This window comes from Myxocyprinus asiaticus, chromosome 17 (assembly GCF_019703515.2).
Source record: "Myxocyprinus asiaticus isolate MX2 ecotype Aquarium Trade chromosome 17, UBuf_Myxa_2, whole genome shotgun sequence".
NCBI classification, from domain to species: domain Eukaryota; kingdom Metazoa; phylum Chordata; class Actinopteri; order Cypriniformes; family Catostomidae; genus Myxocyprinus; species Myxocyprinus asiaticus.
Genome location: NC_059360.1, coordinates 28,667,604 through 28,689,024, shown reverse-complemented (window position 1 = coordinate 28,689,024; position 21,421 = coordinate 28,667,604). Strand labels below are relative to the sequence as shown.

Sequence of the window (21,421 nt, the reverse complement as noted above, 5' to 3'; positions counted from 1 at the left end):
TAACGTTCATTTTGGTAAATGTTTCGTTATAGGAGCTGCCGTGGATTAAAAAAGTTTGTCATGATACTTTAATAAGCTGATTGGAGATACTACACACGATAGCGCGCGCTTCGGAACGTCCAAAAACGAACACCAAAGCGGTTAATAAAAAAATCACTGTTAACATAGGCCTACTGTATAAACAATGAGATTATTGTAGTACTTACAATTATACATCACATTTAGCCCTGACTTAGCTAATGGTAGGAAACACCTTGTTTTCTTTGGCAGCATATGGGGTTGATTGTACACTGCCAGGAGGCTTTTAAAACATCCAGCCTGTACATGCTTGGTGTGGCCATGGTGAGATTAGTGATGTTACTATGCTTTAAAAGTGACCTTTCCCTTTTAACAACATTACATCACAGAATAGGATGTTCATCATAGAATTTTGTGATGACAATGTCAGAATCAGCTAATGTGTTCTTTAATTCAGTGTCACAATGTCAAAGATACAAGGCAAAGACAATATCATTCAATTAATCACCTTTATTTTTAAATTGCCATTCTCATTTCTGTTACAGAGGTAAACATTCAGGGGAAATCTTAGATACAGCAGTCTGCGGAGAGCAGCCACCGACCTGCACTGGGTTCACACAAACACACACTCACTCCCATCCAGCACATATAAAATTAAAATTCTCGCCTCACATGTCCACTTGAAGAAGAAAAAAATCTATATGCATCAGTGTTTAAAAGACCAGAGCATTCTTGATTGAAGTGTAATGGCTCTTGAAACCTGCCAACTTCATATCAGCAGCAATTAAACTCTGTGGTCTGCAGTCAGACAGCAGAATGCCTACTGCGATTTCAGTCAATTGACAAAACAACCTCTAGAACTCAATTATGGCTACAACTTATGCAACTGTAGATTGTCCTTGCTGAGCGAAGAGTTGTTGGGTCTGTCTTGGAGGCAGGGGTATCTTAGAGATGACGTAGGCGAGAACAAGTCAATCTACCTATGAAATCGCTTCAGTGTGGCTGTTGAGGAGACCATATCTCTGATAATAAAAACGTATGACTCTAATGGCTTTTACAGTACATTCACAATACGTGCCTTTGAGCTTGGTTAAAGGAATATTCAGGGTTCAATACAAGTTAAGCTCAACTGACAACATCTGTGGCATAATGTTGATTACCACAAAAGTTCATATCAACTTGTCCCTCCTTTTCTTTAAGGTTACAGTGAGGCACTTACAATGGAAGTGAATGGAGCAATAATTGTATATTTACATTAATTCTGTTAAAACTTGTGTATTATTTGAGCTTTAAAGTTGTTTAAATTGTAGTTTTTACAGTCGTTTTAGGATTTATGGTGTTACGTCATTATGGCTTGTAAAATTTAATCTAACTTTACACAGAAAACAGTACTAAGTGATGTTATCACAATAAAATAATGTTAACACACATATTGTTTATGCCTTGTGGCCACGTGGCTATTTATCATTTACGGATTGGACCCATTCCCTTCCATTGTATACAAAAAGGAAAGCAATTGCCAAGCAGAAATTAATAGTCAATTTATCAGACCACATTTAAGTAAAGGCTGTACCGCATGACACACGGAAGCCTTCCACAGGAAAGCTTAATGTATGCTGCCAGTCTGTTAGACATCACCTCGCTTTAATGGCAATAGAAACAAGACCCAGAACTGTGCTTGCATCTATGATGGATACAATCAACAGATAATTTTTTTTTATCATGAATGGTTAATTTTGAGTAAATAAAATTAACTTCAGACTTAACAAAACAAGAAGTTACCAAACGTAACAACAAAATCAACAATAAAAAATGGTGTAAATAAACTTGCAAACAGTGAAACCATGCAAGCTTTTTAATTATTCAAGCCCTGGGAACACCAGCTTTTAAAAGTTAAGTAAAATTTACTTATTTAATTTTCCTGTGAAATTTACTCAAATTAGCAAATAAATATGACAATGTTTTCTACTTTAGGAGTAATCCAAGATGACACATTGTAAAGATAACAAACAATCATAAATAATATTTACTTTTAAGCTAGGGCATTAATTTTGACATGTTTGAATTGAGTACAAATGTAGAATTTACTTGATATTTTCAAGTTTACGCTTTAACTCATTCAGTAGAAAGTACTTCATCTTTTCTGCTATATTTACTTCACAACAAAATAATTCTTACTGTAAGCTCGATTTTTGTTTTTTAAAGAAAAGGACAGACAAGTCTAAATTAATTTTTGTGGTAAACAAAACATAATGGTAACATTATGCCACAAATGCTGTCGATAGAGATGAACTTGTATTGAACCCAGAATATTCCTTTTATCTCCATATAGATTTATAAAAGTAGATAAAATGCAATACTCACTCACACATTAATCAAATATGCTAAATGTAAATGCTCAGTTAATACAGTTAATACAATTTCAATAAAATGCTGTTATGGTGAAGCTGCCACATAAACATTACAAACCTGTAAGAGCCACATTCAATATCTGCCAGGAAAATGGTGTGCGAGAAAATATTTTACCAGTCAGAATTTCCAGGCACCAAAGGAACCAGATGGCCATGATAGTTTTAATAATTAGACCCTCCTTATTTTATTCCAGTGCAGTCCATCTCATGTTGACAAAAATATTTTTACAGTAATTAATTGAATGATCCCTGAACTCTGCTGTTTTCTGTGTACATTTGTACAGTGTATATAGACCTGTATGCAATAATAATACATGTTCCATTCCTTCTCGCGAGGGCAAACACTGCATGCTCTTTATGGCTCATTGGACTAAGGCTCAATCACAAAGGCTAATTTTGTGAACAACCAATAGTTTAAAAAAATAATAAACTTGAAACTTTCAATCCTCTCTTCAACGGTCAATATTTAGCCTGTACTATTGTACTGGCTCGCCCTCTTATTGCAGGAGTAGTTCCAGAATTTCAATGTGTATTGTTTTCCTCTGAAAAACAAGGTCATAATGTTCCTAGACTGAGGCTCTGGTGTTGCAATAGAACCCTGTTCAACAAATGCAAATGACACTATACTATTGCACATTCCGTGATTACGGAATCAGAATGTTAAGCTACAGTATCCTACAGTAAACAGGGTTCCAAATGCGGAATCTTCAAGGATGTTTTCATGTACAAACTTCAGAACCATGTAATAGTTCTTACAAACCTATGAAATAACCAGTGTAAAGGCATTGCCTATGTTAACAACTTAACTTGTTTTCACTGGATAGAGTTGTTGCAGTTGCATCATGATGACTGAAACTTCATTTTAGAATCTAGTATCATCTTCAGCAGTTTCCACAACCCATTTTTGCAATTTTTGCAATTCATATGTCATACCTAGAGCTGAAGAAGTCTTGAACACTCCAGTACAGGCAACGTTCAGGCAATAAAAGTTATCTTCTACACTTACGATGCTCATAGTGCTGAAAACCCTGCTTTTATGAACCTGCATAGAAATTCCATGTGGGCCTCATGGAGCCGTCTTAAGGGAAAACAAAAAGTTGTTACTCCATAGTACAGCATGTACAGTAAGTACATCTACAGATGTAAAAGATAGATATTTGGCAGCCAAATGAAGCTGAATAATCCAATATACAAAAATAAGGTTCTAGAAAATTTAAAACAACAACATGAATAACAATATTACTTATAATAGTAATTGTGGTTCATAAATAAAGTCCACGCCCAAACGGCGTGCCATACAAAAGTCCAGCAGGCATATAAAGTGTCTGTCGGTACTGAAGAAAAGCGAGTTTGGTTCAAAGAGGGAGGGGAGAGAAAGTGTGTGCGTGTGTGTTAAAGCCCTGGTCTGCTACTGCGTGCCGTCGTACTGCCTCGGTTGTGGGAGCGTGCTGGAACAGACACTGGGACCAGTCGTTTTAAAAAGGAGAGAGAAAGAGACAAAAGTGTGAACACTGATTACATGCTTTCTGAGGTACATTATATTCTTAGCAGATGCTTTCCTACCAAAATGACCCGTTATACAGTGCACAAGTTGCAAAGTTGTAAAGTAACACTTTTCAATAAGATTCCATTTGTTAACATTAGTAAATGCATAAGGTATTATGTACAAACAATGAACAATATATTTTAACAGCATTTATTAATCTTGGTTGAAGTATAATAACTTGAATAAGTGTTCATTGTTAGTTTAAGTTATTTCATAAAGCGTTACCTAATGTTAATGTATACCTTTAATACATTTAACTTTTGATTTTAAAAATGTATATGTTGAAATTAACATTAACCAGTGTTATTGCTTTATAATTATTCAAAAGTCTGTAAGGAATTTTTAATTTGAGATCTGGCCGAGAAAGTTTAGACTTTTGGCACTCAGACAGTTGAGTTAGGGCATGGTAGATAATGATTAATCAAATATTAAATAATACATTGACAATAAATCAGAATAATAAATAACTTCCTTTCTCCATGTCACTCCCTTCATCATTACTCTTAACGTTAAAAAAAAAAAAAAAATGTAATATTCATTAGTACTGAGAAGATAGAATTTAAGAAGCCCATGCATGAGTCTTACTATAGTGCTTGGAAGGCAAATGTATTGATATTCCTTTTTTTATTTTATTTTTATTTATTTTTTTACATCTATCCAACTTCTTTCTTACATCTATATATAACTAAAATTTCCTTCAGGAGATAACAATTACCATTTTATTTATTAATGATTAAAACGATTAATCGAGTACTCATTCAGGTTTAAATATTTGACTAGTAAAAACACTACTCTAATTTCACAATTTGACTTTCCTCTGTGCATTTGCCTGCCATGGTCAACAACAAAAAATGCTTCTCTCACCTCAATCTTGCCATTATAATCCTGCATGATGTTGTTACAGGAATAGTTGACCCAAACATTTAAAATGTCATTATTATTTTGCCATTTCTGGAATTAGATGTTGTTGTTTATGCATTGTGCTAAGTTTTTCATAAGAAAAACAGGTTCAGAGGTTTAAGGTTAAACTTAAATTATATTTAAAAATGTCAAATTGATTACTCGTTTTACTTGAAATGCCCATCACTAATTAAAACAGCTGATTAAAAAACTGATTCTCACTGACGTGGTTGAATAGCTTTTGCATCAGGCTCCTCTCCATGCTCGATGGGGAAGTGGCTGAGGGGATGATGGGAAAATGAGTCTATGAAAGAGCTGCTGCTGATGCCCAAACTGATTCCAGTCACACCAATTCCCAGAGAATCTGCACACATACACAGTGAATAGAGGGTGATATCTAAGGCACACTGTTTTCATAGATCTATAGTGTACATTTTCAGGAAGTGTTATTTGTGTGTGCATGCACCAACCTATGCCAGCAGATGCTCTGCCAGGTCGTCCCTGCCCATTGTTGTCTATACCAATGAATGAACGGCGATAAGGGGTGTCCGACTGAAAAACAACCAAGACACTCCCATGAATAATACACACATAAAAAAAACCCACACATATCAGAGTCTGCTGAAGATTTAAAAGTCTTGTGATGTGCTGTCTTATGTGTGAGAGAGATTCACCCTAAATGTGTGTGTAGTGTTGGGTCTGGAAAACACATCCAGCAGGTGCAGTTTGTCTCTGGGCTGCAGACTGACACCCTCGTCAGTCACTGCACTGTGAGCACGACTCGAGGAGACTCTCTGTTTCTGTGCACACACACAGACACACACATAGGTATACATTCACAAATGTATGTAGATACACAAAGTGTATATACAGTATACACATACAAATATGACCATGCGCGCACACAGTAAAACCATTTGTGTCATATCTTCCCATTGTGAAGGTCTGGACATGATCAAGTACCGCAAATATGTTTCACTAACAAATGTATGGCTGTGTGTGTTGTGTTTAAAGCACCTGCATAAGACGGAAGTGTTGTCCAGAGTGCGTGTGCTCTGTGTCTTCTGTACCAATAGGTGGGAGGAGAGTATTTCTGCTTAGAGGCATTGTAGGTGAAGTCAAACGATCGCTGGCTGTTGTCCTGAAACACACACACACGTTTGTTTTTCTATCTTTGTGGGGATTTTCCATTGACAATTTCAGTTATAATGTCCATTTTGCTTACATATGAATGAAATTCTCAAATTGTATTAATGATTTGTTTTTTATCATTTTGGTCACAACTTAGCTTTTTAAAAATGTACAAATGGCATTTTTTCCTTCCATTTAGAATTACATGTGTTATATTGCATATATATATATATATATACTGTACATATACAAATAGGTGCCAGATGGGCTGGTTTGAGTATTTCTGTAACTGCTGATCTCCTGGGATTTTCATGTACAACTGTCTCTAGAATTTACTCAGAATGGTGCCAAAAACAAAAAACATCCAGTGAGCAGCAGTTCTGTGGATGGAAACACCTTGCTGATGAGAGAGGTCAACAGAGAATGGCCAGACTGGTTCAAAGTCTACAGTAACTCAAGATAACCACTCTGTACAATTGTGGTGAGAAGAATAGTATCTCAGAATAGCTGTTTTGGCGGCATGAGGGAGACCTACACGATATTAGGCAAGTGGTTTTAATGTTGTGGCTGATCGGTGTATATATATATATATATATATATATATGCAATGTAACACATGCAATTCCAAATGGAGGCAAACATGGCATTTGTACATTTTTAAAAAGCTAAGTTTATTGTTTACATGTATAATTTGTCCTATTTATAAGTATTTACTTTGATATGTAGAACAAGTGCTAAAACGCTACTGAAGTGTTGAGCACATATTAATGAGAGTTGCATTGCTTCTTCGCCACATCCGTGCTATGTGTGATTAAAATAAAAATTTTATTTTTTTGTTGTTTTTGATCAACAACTGACTGTAAAGAAGAGAAAGGATGTTAAAAGAGACTTCTCAATGACAAAAAATTGCATGGATCTCATCTTTGGACACATTACACAGAATGAGTCGAACCAAACTTTTAGTCTCAACATGCAGTGAAAGGATCTGAGTGCTTAAAAAAGACATCTTGGAGTTTTAAGAATCCATATCGAGTTTAAATGAAGATCACGATTAATCGAAAATCAATATGTTTAGCCATCCCTATTCCCTATTTTTTTTATTTTAAGCCATACATTTTGTTTTATAGGTTCAACATAACAAAATCCAATTCTTTTAGTATACCCCCTGGAACCTGCTTACGTACCCCCTGGGGTGCGCGTACCAGATTTACTGCTAAGAAATTTTGGTGCTGGCCAACATGTCCAGGAATGATAAATTTTACCGGACAAATTGGAAAAAATTCGATCATCTCATTTCGGTGTTTATTTTGCATTATAACGCGATGGACTATGCATAATATGTGATATAATAATGACACAATCAATTTAAATGAACAATAAACATCTGTTCAGTATAGCTGCTTTTCCATAATAAAAAAACAAAAAACAAAACAGCAGTCATGGAATTAGATTTTAGGCTGTTGATTATAAGTATAGAAAATATATTTTACATTTATTGCAAAATATCCCGATATGTACAAATATATAAGTAGTTTAAGGGTGAAGGGAGACCGTCTTGATTACGTCATTCATAGTGCGACATGGGAGCCCGCGGTCGCTCCGAGCCACGTTTCGCAGGTTTCATTTGACGCGGTTCTCTGATTGGTGGATCTTTCTCTGCTGTACCATGGGTAATGGTTAAACAATTTTTAAACAATGAAGTTGAGATAACGCAGACGGATGGCTTTAAATGTATATAAGTTATCGTTGTAAATCAATTAGTCTATGGGATAAATGAATAGGATTTTTACTTCCGGAACCAGACTGTTGCGCTCTATAAGCCCGCAGCGTTGCTTTAAAAATCTGCCATTAATACGCCGCCCAAGTGCCAACATCACAAACCCCACTCATTTCACAAGTAAGAGGAAAGCTCAAGCTGAGGTATCATGTTATCAAGTTATCTAGAATATAGATTGTAAACATTAGCTAGCTAGCAACATAAGTTAGCATTGATAACTCAACAACTGTAACTGCCATGGTGTCCCGAGTGGTCTCTCCACCAACAGAGGGACGGTGTGCAGCATGTGCTAGCACACCATCCATGATCTTGAACCATGGAATGGATTTGTACTGTCCCCGCAATTTTTAAATTTTTCCTGAACCTGTACATTTGTGTGCTGGATACACAACCTGGCAAGTTCAGTGAACCTCCGCCTTTGACACTGATCCCGCCTCACTCCCCAGTTTGCCTTGTTTGGCCCACAGGTAATCAGCAGGCCAAAGGCCATTGGCCCGAGAAAGCCCCGAGGAGGCATGATGAAGCTCGGAAGTGACAGTGGGAAACAACTGGCACTGGCATGCACTAGCACGCCCTCATTTGGCCCGATAGTGGAAATGCAGCTAATGTAGGCAAAACCTGACCCACAAACAAACTATTGCTAGGGAAGGGCTTCACAAGAGAGAAAGAGTTGATATAACTGGAGCCCTTACAATCTTGTCCCTCTAACCACCTCTTCCATGGACCCAGTTGTGAGGGGCTGCGTTACACTGGAGGTCAATGGCATCAGAGTGCGAGGAGGCGGGTTCCGTCGCCGTGCCGACTGAGGAGGACGGGTTAAGGAGGAGGTGCTCTGCTCCAGGGCACGGCGAGGGCGAGGTTTACTGGCAGGAAGGGCACTAGAGCCAGGACGATGAGACACTTTCTCTTCAGAGTCCCTAAATCAGAGAAAGAGGACTATTAAAATAAAGTACAAACCCTTAAATGGATAGTTCACCCAAAAATGAGAATTCTTTAATAGTTTCAATCATTTACTCACCCTAATGTTGTTCTGTTACACTAACATTACGCTGCTCTTCTTGAATGGGGACCGGTGCTGTCAAGGTCCAGAATTTACAAAGGTGGCATAATACACATATAACTCATGCTCTATATTCCAAGTCTTTTGAAGACATATAATAGCTTTGTGTGAGAAACAGACTGTATAATTAATTAATGTAATTTCTTTTTTGTCATTTTTTGGAGCTCATCAGCAGCAGTCCCCATGCACTTTCATTGTGTGGAAACATTCTACCTAACATCTCCTTTTGTGTTCCACAGAAGAATACAGGTTTGAAACGATATGAGAGTGAGTAAATGATGACAGGAATTCATTTTAGAAATTCAGTATAAATGTTGCTTAATATAAACTGTAAAGCTTGTATATATTTTTGCTTATCCTTTCTGTCTTTCCTATGGTGTTCATACTGAGTTATTCGGTCCAGAGTTCCCAGGTTCCTTTGCTGCAATGGAATGCCATGTATCATGATGAGGTCATTGAGATTGTGATGAGTCACAGCCGCCCCAACAGGCACCCGACTGGACTGAGTGGAGAAAGAGAAAGGGAGAGAGAAAGAGGGACAGGAAAAGAAAAAAAAAGGTTAAGAGAGGAAAATAAACAAAAGACCGAAAGGCTTTAATAAACTTTTTTTCATATAATGCATGTCTGCATTATCACAATGGGGTTTTTTCCAAACAGAGACTGCATTCACAACATCTGACATCCATCATCTATACAGCATGCAATTATGTGTAAAACAGACACAAGCAAAAGAAAAAAAAAGACACTGAAAAGAAACAAATTGAACAGAAACAAAACTGAGAGTGGGAAACAAGCATTATAACATCTTCACTCAAGATAAAAAAGACAAGCTTGAAATAAAGTCAGACGGAATAAAAGGGTGTTAGAAAAGTGGTCTTGTGTGTTAAAAAACAAAGACAAGTTTGGGAGAAAGAGAGAGAAACCTTTCAATGGACAGAAAACTCTCTGTTTAAGTGTTATTATCAGGAGAGAGTTACATACAGTCGATGAATTTCTCTGCTTTTTGGATTTCCGTCTTGACTTGTGATTTGAACCCCATGACTTTGAGCTCTTTGGGAAGAAAATGGAGGGAATAGAGATAGAAAGATAGAGCATAAATATAGAGAAATAAATAAAGGTAGAATATAGATGACAGATGGATGATGGGAAAGAAAGGCAGAAACAGGGACAGAGAGGAAAACAGAAAAAAGGAGGTAAAAGGTTAATGAACTGAAAGCCTGGAAAAAAGCTGAAGACAAATGACGACAGCAGTGAAAAACAGCATTTTGCATTCTGATTTTGTGAGTATGTGTAAAGACTGAGAGGAAGCAAAGCAGTGATGTTCTGTCAACAATAACTAGTCTTATATCTACACAAAAATAAATTATGAGAGATGATGGGTTTCATTCCAACAAATACATTTCTTGGACAGTCCCTTCTCCTTTGTGTACATGCTCATTATTATGGGAAGAGAATGATACAAGAACTCCATTCTAAAACCCAGTGAGCTGCCTACCTAGACAGCATTTATAGGCAACACATAGGCGTGGTCACAATGTTAAGGCTGTTCCAAAAGATAGGCAGCAACATCATGCGGCCTTCTAAAATACAGTAACTTTGTTTTGGCCAAAATTATAAATATTGAAAAGCAGATAAAAAGTCTAATTAAAAACGTATTTTTGTGTAATTTTAAGTCAAGTCATTTTTATTTGTATAGTGCTTTTCACAACACATATCATTTCAAAGCAGCTTTACAGAAAATTATGCTTCAACAGAAAAAGCTGTAATATAGTAATGTCTTAGAGTCATAATAATGCGGTTTTAAAAAAAATTATGCTTATTGGTGTATCACTTTGTTAGTTTAGCAACGCTAATGTCAAAGTCTATTCGAATCAATCGTGAATTGAGTCATTTTTCTGCTTAACATGAGGAGCACTATTTGTGTGGTGGTTCCATTTCAGTTAGGATGCTGCCTTAAAAGAAGCTGCCTATGTAGGCAGAAGAGAGCAGTTTTTTTAAAGCTATGCTTTGTCAATTGTAGCATGTGCACTTTGTTTACAAGCTCCTGTTCTGTTTTAACCAAAGACGCTTTGCAGCTGTCCATTACCGGTAGCATAAAACTGCCTACATAAACAGACCAGCTGCCTGAAGGCACACATCATTCTTGATGGGTCAGGCTGGGTTGATTGTTATCCATATGTCAGTCACTATGTTTACATGTGCACTTATAATCGGGCTACAGCTGATTTTTGCGTAGTTGAGCTACAGTCATCATCTGTTTGTCCAAGTATACATGACACAATGCGTAATTGAATATCTGAAGGAAGGACATCAGCTGAAGAACTGTTAAATATACGTCACCTCTGTCTTTCAAAGCATACGCACAACATCGACGCCAGTTGCGATCCAATTAACATGTATACATGCTGGACGAAGCTGAGCTACCTTTGCATTACCTGGGTTTGTTAATCCGATGATTTCAGTAGAATTTAAAGGAATATTCCGGGTTCAATACAAGTTAAGCTCAATCGACAGTATTTGTGGCACAATGCTGATTACCACAAAAATCAATTTCGACTAGTCCCTCATTTTCTTAAAAAAATACAAACAAATAGCGTAAATCTGGGTTACAGTGAGGCACTTACAATGGAAGTCAATGGGGCCAATCCGTAAAGATTCAAATACTCACGGTTTCAAAAGTATTGCCACAAAATGTAAACAATATGTGTGATAACATGATATTAGTGTGATACAATCACTTGCTAAACGTTTCTGTGTAAAGTTATAACCAATTTTACAACTTCGTTGCCATGACGACGTAACACTGTAAACCCTAAAACGACGATTTAAACAACTTTTCCGTTCAAATAAGACATGAGTTTGAACACTTTATTTTACAGTGTCCTTGTTACACATATTACATGTATTGGCTCTAGTAATAATGGTCAATTATGCATAATACAAGCAACTAACCCTAAACCTATAGTAGTACGTTGTTAATTAGTAATAATCTCAGTAATTACTTGTGTTATTACACTGTAACAAGGACACTGTAAATTAAAGTGTAACCGAAGAATTAATGTAAGTGCTTCGATAAAATTATAAGCTTCACATTTCTGTGTTCAAACTCTCCAAAAATTGGCCCCACTAACTTGTTCATGTCACTAATTCACTAACCTGTGCCTGCATGCTTGCTGTGAGCTGTTGTGTTCGGCTCTGGGACAGCGGCGGAAGCACCGTTGAAAAGGTGGACAGGAGCAGAAAGGGATTCTGGGAGTTAGTGCATGCAGGGCTGAGGGCCACGGCATTCTTCTCATCATCTGATCAAAGATAGGGTCAGAGAGAGATTCTTATTCAATATCATCATTGTTAACCTCAAAGTCACATTATCATAATAATACTCAAATGCTGACAGCAAGTTGCTTGGTAGAAAAGTGTGTCTCTAATAGAAGTAGACTGATATATCGGTTTTACAGTTTAATCTGTGCCTATTTATGACCAAATATGGGGAATAAAATTTCCCCTCTCTCTCTCTTCCTGTAGGAGTTTGATAAAGCCGCCTCTAGGCAGGTCCAGCAGATGTTTGAAGAGATTGATGAATTGTTGTATGAGAGGAAGGGAGAAACTCAGCTCAAAGGCCTGCAGGAAGAGTGTCATGAGTTATCTGCAAAAATATGCAGATCATTTTCTTTTTTTTTTTTTTTATTCTTCCATGTTCCTCTGTGGCCAGTGCTGGAGGAGACTACAGAACGGCTTGGTTGTACAGCATAAAAGAGGCCTCTAAAAGTGAAATAAAAACAATCGATGACACCTCGTGGATTTGCTATATCTAAATATGCCTTCATTGAAAATATACTGTATTAATAAGGGCTGTTGATTTAACGTGTTGATTCAGTGCGATTAATTATCTAAAAAAATAACACGTTAATAAAAATGATGCAATTATTCATGTCCCCGGACCGTAATAAGATATATTCCTTCCATATGAGCAATTCAAGCTTGGAGTACCACCTGTTTTCTCCAGGGGGCAGTAAGTGATAAGCAACGTGCAGCTTATACAAACAGAAAATGAACCACACTTACCAAGATGGGAACACGTTCTTGCGTACAAACACAGCTTTATGGAGCGCAAATCCAAAGGGAGGGATCTCAAGATGTGTTTTTCAAAATTTCGAAGTTTCAAACTTCGTTTAACTAAAAACAGTATGTTTATGACGCAACGCAACGCAACCGAGACGCTCCAAAAGCGTCCTTCTGACGCAGGTGTACACTGACATGTCCTTAGACAAGCTCTTATAATATATCTCAGATTGTTTGACGAATTAAATTGCAAAATGGATTGCTGTGAACTGTTGGCCAATGATAGGCTTATGTTCAATAATATGGAAATAAACAATATATTGCCTTCTACAGCCACTTTTTGTATTGTGTTTAATGCTTCACTTGTGTGCCAAAATAATGTCATGCATTTTAATTATCTGTATTTTTTTAATAATATATATATTTTATTTATAATTATTTAAATATAACTATTTATAATTATTTAATCATATATTCAATTATTGTTATTTGAGGGGCTTTCTCAGCAAATATTTATGTATGCGATTAATTAATCAGCATACCATGTAATTAATTTGATTAAAAATTTTAATCGATTGACAGCCCTAATATTAATCCATATTTTTATCCTCATTTCAATGCATATTTTGTTATTTTGATTAGATAATCATGTGTTCTAAATTGAAGCAAGGACATGCAAAGAAAAATGTGACTTTTTGGTTATCGGCCTTTCCCACCAATTTAGTAATCGGTATCGGCAAAATCCACAATCGGTCGACCTCTAGTCCCTAAACAATTATCTCTAATTTTGTTATTGTAAAACATAAGTCAAAATAATTTCAAAATATACCATTTGAACAAGAATCAGAAAATGTATCCTACCTGACACAAAACCCTCCCAATGCCTGCGTACCAGCTCCTCCATCCAGCCAATAAGCTCACGCCACACATCATCAAAAAGTAGATCAAGCACCACCTCCCGACGACAGCGATAGGGCGAGACAGGGGGCAGGCAGTGTCTCCGCCTTCTGTTAATGTACTCACGTTCCCACTCTTCATCCCTAGACACACGCACACACACACACACACACACACACACACATTCATCAATAAGAAGCTTTTAGAAAAAAAAAGGAAAAATATCAGGCAGATGCATATTAATAATGCTCTAGTCTAAACCAACCTACATATCACCATCTGTCATATGTGAAGACATCTTTAACACATTCACACACACACACACACACACACACACACACACACTCACACACACACTCACACACACACTCACAAGTCCCGGCAGTCGAAGGCGAGATATTCTTCTATCAGCCCCTCGGCTTCGATAACCCTGGGCAACTCATCTCCATGGTTACAGCTGGGAGTGGCACTAGGGTGGGTCACCTCCACAGAGGGCCGACACAAAACAGCTCTCTGACCCTGCACACACAACCTGCCATACACACAGAGAGGCATGAATATTAGGCTATTCAGAACACTAATAATTTTAAAGGAATATTTCACTCAAATATGAAAATGTGTCATCATTTACTCAACCTCATGTTGGTCAAAATCCGTAAGACTTTCTTTCCTCCATGGACCACAAAAGATGATGCAAGGCAGAATGACAACCATTTACTTGCACTGCATCTCTTTTCCATTCAATGAAAGTAAACAACTGAGGCTGTCGGTCCCTAACACTCAACATTACATCTTTTGTGTTCCATGGAAGAGAGAAATTCACAGGGGTTTGGAACATGAGGGAGGGTATTTGATGACAGAATTTTTCTTTTTGGTGAACTATCCCTTTAAGGATCATACACACACACTGAACTCACTCATTGGCTGTTTTCTCTTTGTTTTGTCCGATGGAGGAGATGGGTGTGTGAGCAGGTGTGGCATACCACTGGAAGCCTTCATCCGTAGGACACACCAGCTGTGTTCCAAGGATCCTTTTACACACAGATATGCAAAACAGGCTCAATAATCAGAAAATATGGAGTCGTCTTTCACAGTTTGTTATGCTCTGAGCACGTGTGAGTGTATGCACCGTAGGTGAGGGAATCTCGATGTCCACTCATGACACTCTTCCTGCAGGCCTTTGAGCTGAGTTTCTCCCTTCCTCTCATACAACAATTCATCAATCTCTTCAAACATCTGCTGGACCTGCCTAGAGGCAGCTTTATCAAACTCCTACAGGAAGAGAGAGAAAGGGGAAATTTTATTCCCCATATTTGGTCATCATGTCTGACTGTGAACTGTTTTAAGTGAAAGATCATGGCCCCCCCTTGGTCGTTTTAATGGTTCCCTTTCAGTCGGCCATCACAGAACCCAGTTCCCAGTGCGGCTGCACATCTTGCACTGCCTGTAGTTACACCACTGCCAGTAATCATTGTCTGACACGTCAAAAGGTCAGCAGCAACAGGGTCAAAGCTGAAATTATTTCAACTTTGAGGCCCGCGTTACAATGCTTGGAGGAAGTGCAATGCTTCGCTGGGGCCAATGCTGACACTTCACTCCATAGACTCCAAAATATTCAGCAGCGTTGAAGCTTAAGCATCATTACATTTGCTGTCATCATTCTATCACTCACATCATAGCCCCAGGAGAAGACAGAGCTGCGTTCTGTGGAGATGCCAGTGCCAGTGTAACTATGGATACCAGACCAGGACTGTGCTGTGTCATCTGTGGTGACTGTCTGACATTCTGATCTGACAGATGTAGCGGAGGACTGCTCAGATCTATAGAGAGAGAGATTCATAATTTCATCAATTCAAACATCATGACTATTAAAACAATATCTTCTGTATTCACACCATGACAATAACCTCTGTATAAGAGAAAGAACAGTTTCCATTAGATCTGAAACCTTAGCCAAAATAATAATTCCAGAATAGCTAATATATAGCATTTTTTTTTTTTATCATTTACTCACCCTCATGCCATCCCAGATATGTATGACTTTCTTTCTTCTGCAGAACACAAACAAAGATTTGTAGAAGAATATTTAATTTCTGTAGGTCATCACAATGCATGTAAATGGGTACCAAAATTTTGAAGCTCCAAAAGGGCATAAAGGCAGCATAAAAGTAATCCACATGACTCAGTGGTTAACTTAAATCCATATCTTCAGAAGCGATATGATAGGTGTTGGGTGAGAAACAGATCAATATTTAAGTCCTTTTTTACTCTCAATCTACACTTTCATTTTCACTTTCACATACTTTTGTTTTTGGCGATTCACATTCTTCATGCATATCGCTTCTGAAGATATAGATTTAACCTTTGGAGTTGTGTGGATTATTTTTATGCTGCCTTAGTGTGCTTTTGGACCTTTAAAGTTCTGGTCACCATTCACTTGCATTGTGAGGACCTACAGAGCTGAAATATTCTTCTAAAAATCTCCGTTTGTGTTCAGCAGAAGAAAGAAAGTCAAACACATCTGGGGTGGCACGATGGTGAGTAAATGATGAGTGAATTTGCATTTGTGGTTGAACTATCCCTTTAACATATCCTTGTACATAGGGCTCAATTTGAGGGGGTGGATGCAAGAAGATGCAATCCTCCTTGTAAAACAACCCTTACCATCCCCTTTAGATCAAATGTGTCATTTATTACTTATAAGTAATCACCCAAATAATTTTTTTTTAATTGTCTACATATATTAAAAATAGCAGACTTTAACTGTGTTTAGCCAAAAAGAATAGAATTTTCCAAAGTGCTGTATATTAAGGTAATGCAAGTTTTCATCAGTTTTGCGCACCTTCAAATGGCCAAGAGCACAGTTCAAGGAAATCTTTTGACTTTCTTTAAAAAGAAGAGAACGGAAGGCAAAATATTGCTATAACTAGTGTTTTAGGACATTTCCAGTGACTTTATAACATTACAATACACCATGGTTACAACATGTACAAGTATCCCCCCCATCACAGGGTTACCCAATATCATAGGGTTCTCCAAAATCCCAATTGAACTCCTGCTTAAAGGTGCTGTAAGCGAATTCTTTATGGAATGTTATACAGAAAATGTTCCTTCTCCCTGAAAGTCATCACTGAGATATCTCACCAATCTCTGTGACAGCACTAGACTGTGCAAACAGCAGACCAAAATTTGACTGCTGGCCGCAGACACATTCTTTGATCAGCCAGTCAGAAGACTTTAATGTGCTTTCTGCCTGTCAATCATTTTGTGCATTCTTATAGTGTAGTAGTTGAAATGTTTCATGTTGGTTTAACGCTATATTTTTAAATGGCTTACACACCTTTCAATTTTATAATTAGAAAGAATTGGTAATAACAGACATGTGATTACTACTTGTCACTCACCTGCTGTATGAGGACATATACTCCTGTAGATCATGCAGGAGTCTGGGAGGATGCACAGTATCATCATCTGCCTCCTCTGGAAGAGGATGCTGGTCCAGACAGCTGCGAGACAACCCACGGCTATCGATTCACCAAAACCAGGAGACAAAGAGAGACAGAACGAGGATCCATAAGATCATAGGATAGGACCACTTCTTACTGGTGCAAGTCTCTCTTGTAAAAGGGCAGAAAAACTGCATATGTACTAAAATGTAAGATTCCAGTAGGTATACCAAGCCAACAACATATCTATCTAGTGATGCAGCCATGTGGAGAATTATGCTGACAGTGTCTGCACTGAAAATGCTCTTACTAGCAACACAGTTCAGAGTGCTCTGAATTAGATGTACCTGCCTCATATGCGCACTATATGGCTGTGCCTCAAAACCTAGTAAGCTTCCTACCTCCACAGGCAGCACAGGCCCAAAAATGCTGTCTTGGTAAGCAGGTCACTAGGTTTTGATACACAGCCTGTGTTTTGTGAATGGTGAGTGTGATCTATACGCACATCTCTATGCTGTGAGATACAGGCCGTCGACTATATCTTGAAATCATTCTCCCGATGCTGTTACAGGCGCATCTCCTCCATCAATCCTGCGATCAGACTCCGAGCAGCCTGTGTCCGGTCCGGTCCGCTGATCCACCGCTGCCCTCTCATTATTTACCGGCTTCAGAACCACAACGATTCAGACGATACGGAACCACAAAGACTGGATTACACTGAGCTGGAGGACAGAATCTATTATCCAGCACAGAGCTGAGCCGAAACTGATCTATTCACCCTGGCGAAGATTGACGAGAGTCCGCGAACATGAAAGGAATATTGGCTCATTCCAGCAAATCGGAGTGGTTTATTGGGAATGGCTACATGAAGAGAAAAGCAGTTAAACTCTTCATTCATCCATGACTACCTACTGAACAACAGCAACAAGACTGTTATGGAGACCAAGTGAGCAATAACTTATGGGAAGTGTAGTTTTTAATGTGGACCCGGCTGTCCAGATGTATACACTGCCCTCTAGTGCATTGGAGTAATGACGCGGGCAACTAGCATAAATCCTTGAAGAATTAAAAAGTTAATTGTGCTTTTCTTTAATGTCATACAATGTATTTTTAGTAATCTATATGAATACCTGAGTATTTATCTGAATTTAGTACGAGACTAAAACAACTCCTGTGTGCTACATGGCATGAAACACAATGTGTTGCCATTCTGTTTGGTGTACAGCATCAAATACAGTGTGCAAAAAGGCACGTTTCCTGTCTGCATAATGGAAACTTGTAGTCACAGAAAGTTAGACCTACATTGAGCTATTCTGTTTGTAGTCCAAATCACCCGGATGAAAATTAGCATTTGGGCCACGTTGGATCCCTCAGGATTCCTATGTGCTTTCATAATGGCAGTTTTGGATTTATGAGTTAAGACAAGGTCTGTGGTAAACATTACATACTAGGACGTTTTTCTCTACAACACAAATTATACACAGTCATACCACAAATGTGAATTTTGAAGCCGCCATATTTGTGTTTGTGTGTGTGTTTTAAAGTATGTTGCTTACAAATTGCATGCTAGATACTAAATTTTTCTGTTCTGTTAAGCACATTCACAATTAACTAATGTTGACCACAGACCTTATTTTTCCTCAAAAATTGAAAACTTTAGGTTACTCACGTAACCCCGGTTCTACAGGAGTTCGGTATCTCACTATGGGTAACACCTCGGGTGTGGTCAATCCTGGAAACACCAATAACACCCAGTCTGCCAGCTGACAGACCAATCACAGCAGTGATGAGGGAGTCCCACCTCCCTATATAAACCACTGTCATAGGTGCCTACTTCATTCTCCACATATCTCTTCTCCATGCAACTGCAAGGAGGGAAGTGTGGTGAGATACCTCACTCCTGTTATCAGAGAACCGGGATTACACAAGTAACAAATTTCTCATTCTAATATTTGTTTGGTATCTCACAATGGGATATAGCCAACTCCCGTATTGCAGATATGCTATCCGAAGCAGACCGCAACCAACTTGTAGTGTCCAATGTACACCCACCCAATCAATTTGCAAAGAATGGATAGGGAGGAGGGAATGGGGAGGGTGATGCCTGACTCGCAGCTGCACAAATGTTCTGGACTGAAATGCCTATATACAGTGCCCATGAGGTAGCCATGTCTCTGGTAGAATGAGCTCTCAAGCCCTCCGTAGGTCCCAGCCCCAGTCTATTATAACTTAATATCAAAGCCTCTACTACCCAATGAGACAGGCACTGTCATGATATGGGTCTGCCCTTACAAGAATCAGCCCAAGAAACAAAAAGCTGATTACTCTTCCTCAATGCCTTTGTTCTATCCACGTACAAACATAGAGTACAAACTGGACACAAACAGTGAAGCCGCTCGTCCTCTGGCGTGGAAAAAGGTGGCGGGTGAAAAGTTAGCAAATCCACCAGCTTACAGCTGAGTGCAGAGTCGCTCATCTTAGGCACAAAGGCTGGATTCGTTTTAAGAGACACTCTCGATAAATCCAACGCAAAGCACATACAAGAGTGATGAACTGACAAAGCATGTAGTTCACTAACCTGCTTTGCAGTTGTTAAGACCAATAATAAAGCTGCCTTTAGCGAAAGGAGCTTTAATTCTATACTTTGAACTGGCTCAAAGGGAGGCTGAAAAAGCGCGTTCAGGACCACGGAAAGATCCCATGACGAAACCAGTGGTTTTAACACCCTGTTCAAATGTCTTGCAACCCTCATAAAACTGCAAACAAGCGGGTGTTGACCCACTGTATTCAAGTCTATTCCCACATGACAAGCCGATATGGCACCGAGATAAACCTTGACAGTAGAAAAGGCCCTGCCTTTATCTAAAAGTTCCTGCAGAAAACACAAAGCATCTGCCACTGAATATAAAAATGGAACAATGTGTCTGTGTGCACACCACTGCTCAAACACAGCCCATTTCCGATCATTCACGGAGCACATTGAAGCAGATCTCACACTCTTAATTGTTTCAATCACCATGGGGGGTAAACCCGTGACACTCAAATTTAGCCTCTCATGGACCAGGACCAAAGAGCTTCTCGGTCCGGGGCGGGGTGAAATATTTCCCCCTGCGCAGCAGGAGCTGTCAAGGCTGGGCACACAAAAGTTTAATTATCTCCACCAGCCACAGTTTCCCCGACCAGTTTGAGGTGATCAGAATGACGGAGTGACCATATTCTCTTAGTCTTTGAGTTGGAATGATCAGACTCAGCAGAGGAAACGCGTAAAATAGTGCGTTTAGCCAAGGATGCACTAGAGCAGGGGTGTCAAACTCGGGTCCTGGAGGGCCACAGTCCAACAGAATTGAGCTCCAACCACCTGAAGCAGCTAATCAAGGTCTTCAGGAGTGCTTGAAAATTACAAGGAGGCATTTTGGAGCAGGGCTGGAACTAAACTCTGCAGGGCTGTGGTCCTCCAGGAACTTAGTTTGACACCCCTGCACTAGAGCATCCATGCCCATAAGAGCACCGTCTCTCGCCAGAGAGAAGAACAGAGGGCAATGAGCATTTTTGTGCAATGCGAAGAGATCTATTGCAGCTCGCCCGTATCTCTCCCACAGCTGACTCACCACCTGAGGGTGAATTCTCCATTGTCCATAAAGAGGATTCCCCCTGGACAGGATATGTTGAGGTTTCGCAAATCCTGAATGGGATGGAGAACTCCTCCTCTCTTGGGGATGAAAAAATACCTGGTGTAAAAGCCCTGACGGCTGTCCTCCAGTGTCACAATCCTTACTGATCTTTTAATCAGCAAATTGGCTATTTCCTCCTCTAAAATTTGAGCTAACTCCCCCTCCGCTGTTGACATTGACACACTGTTGAACAGAGGTGGTTTTACAGCGAATTGCAGCTGATAACCCCATTTTATCATAGGTAAAACCCAGGGATGAACTGTGCACGTGCACCAACTTTCTGCGTGAACAGAGGGGCCCGCTGAAGCGCTCGCTAACTGATGGTGTTGCAGCACCATCTAGCTGCGGAGCTGGGGATTGCAGCTCTGAGTTCAGTATTATTTTGTGATTTATTTTCACACACTGCTGTGCCCTTGGCCCACTGCCTGGATGCACAGTGGAGATTTTTATTTTTGTCACACACGTTTTTGTGCAAAATTCCTCCTCTCTCTTTTCTGACCCTGTG

At 38.9% G+C, this 21,421-nt stretch overlaps 1 protein-coding gene across 4 annotated transcripts; it reads right to left on the bottom strand.

Annotated features, from left to right (window-relative positions):
• Nucleotides 1-124: 124 nt before the first annotated feature.
• Nucleotides 125-18,191, bottom strand: LOC127455285 (protein FAM149B1-like). Of its 4 annotated transcripts, none has more exons than XM_051723038.1 (16): nt 17,751-18,191; nt 17,204-17,323; nt 15,472-15,619; nt 14,929-15,071; nt 14,717-14,830; nt 14,173-14,331; nt 13,764-13,942; nt 12,000-12,142; nt 9,825-9,893; nt 9,218-9,345; nt 8,476-8,703; nt 5,893-6,016; nt 5,550-5,675; nt 5,346-5,427; nt 5,102-5,239; nt 125-3,889 (listed from the first exon to the last, which is right to left on the bottom strand). In XM_051723038.1, the coding sequence occupies exons 1-16, from the start codon at nt 17,795-17,797 to the stop codon at nt 3,822-3,824; spliced, it is 2,016 nt and encodes a 671-aa protein (XP_051578998.1). In that variant the 5' UTR covers nt 17,798-18,191; the 3' UTR covers nt 125-3,821. The 4 variants fall into 4 exon arrangements, with proteins under 4 accessions (XP_051578998.1, XP_051578999.1, XP_051579000.1 ...); XM_051723039.1 differs by having other exon boundaries at nt 127-3,889; nt 8,476-8,700; nt 9,230-9,345; XM_051723040.1 differs by lacking the exon at nt 9,825-9,893 and having other exon boundaries at nt 129-3,889.
• Nucleotides 18,192-21,421: the final 3,230 nt, after the last annotated feature.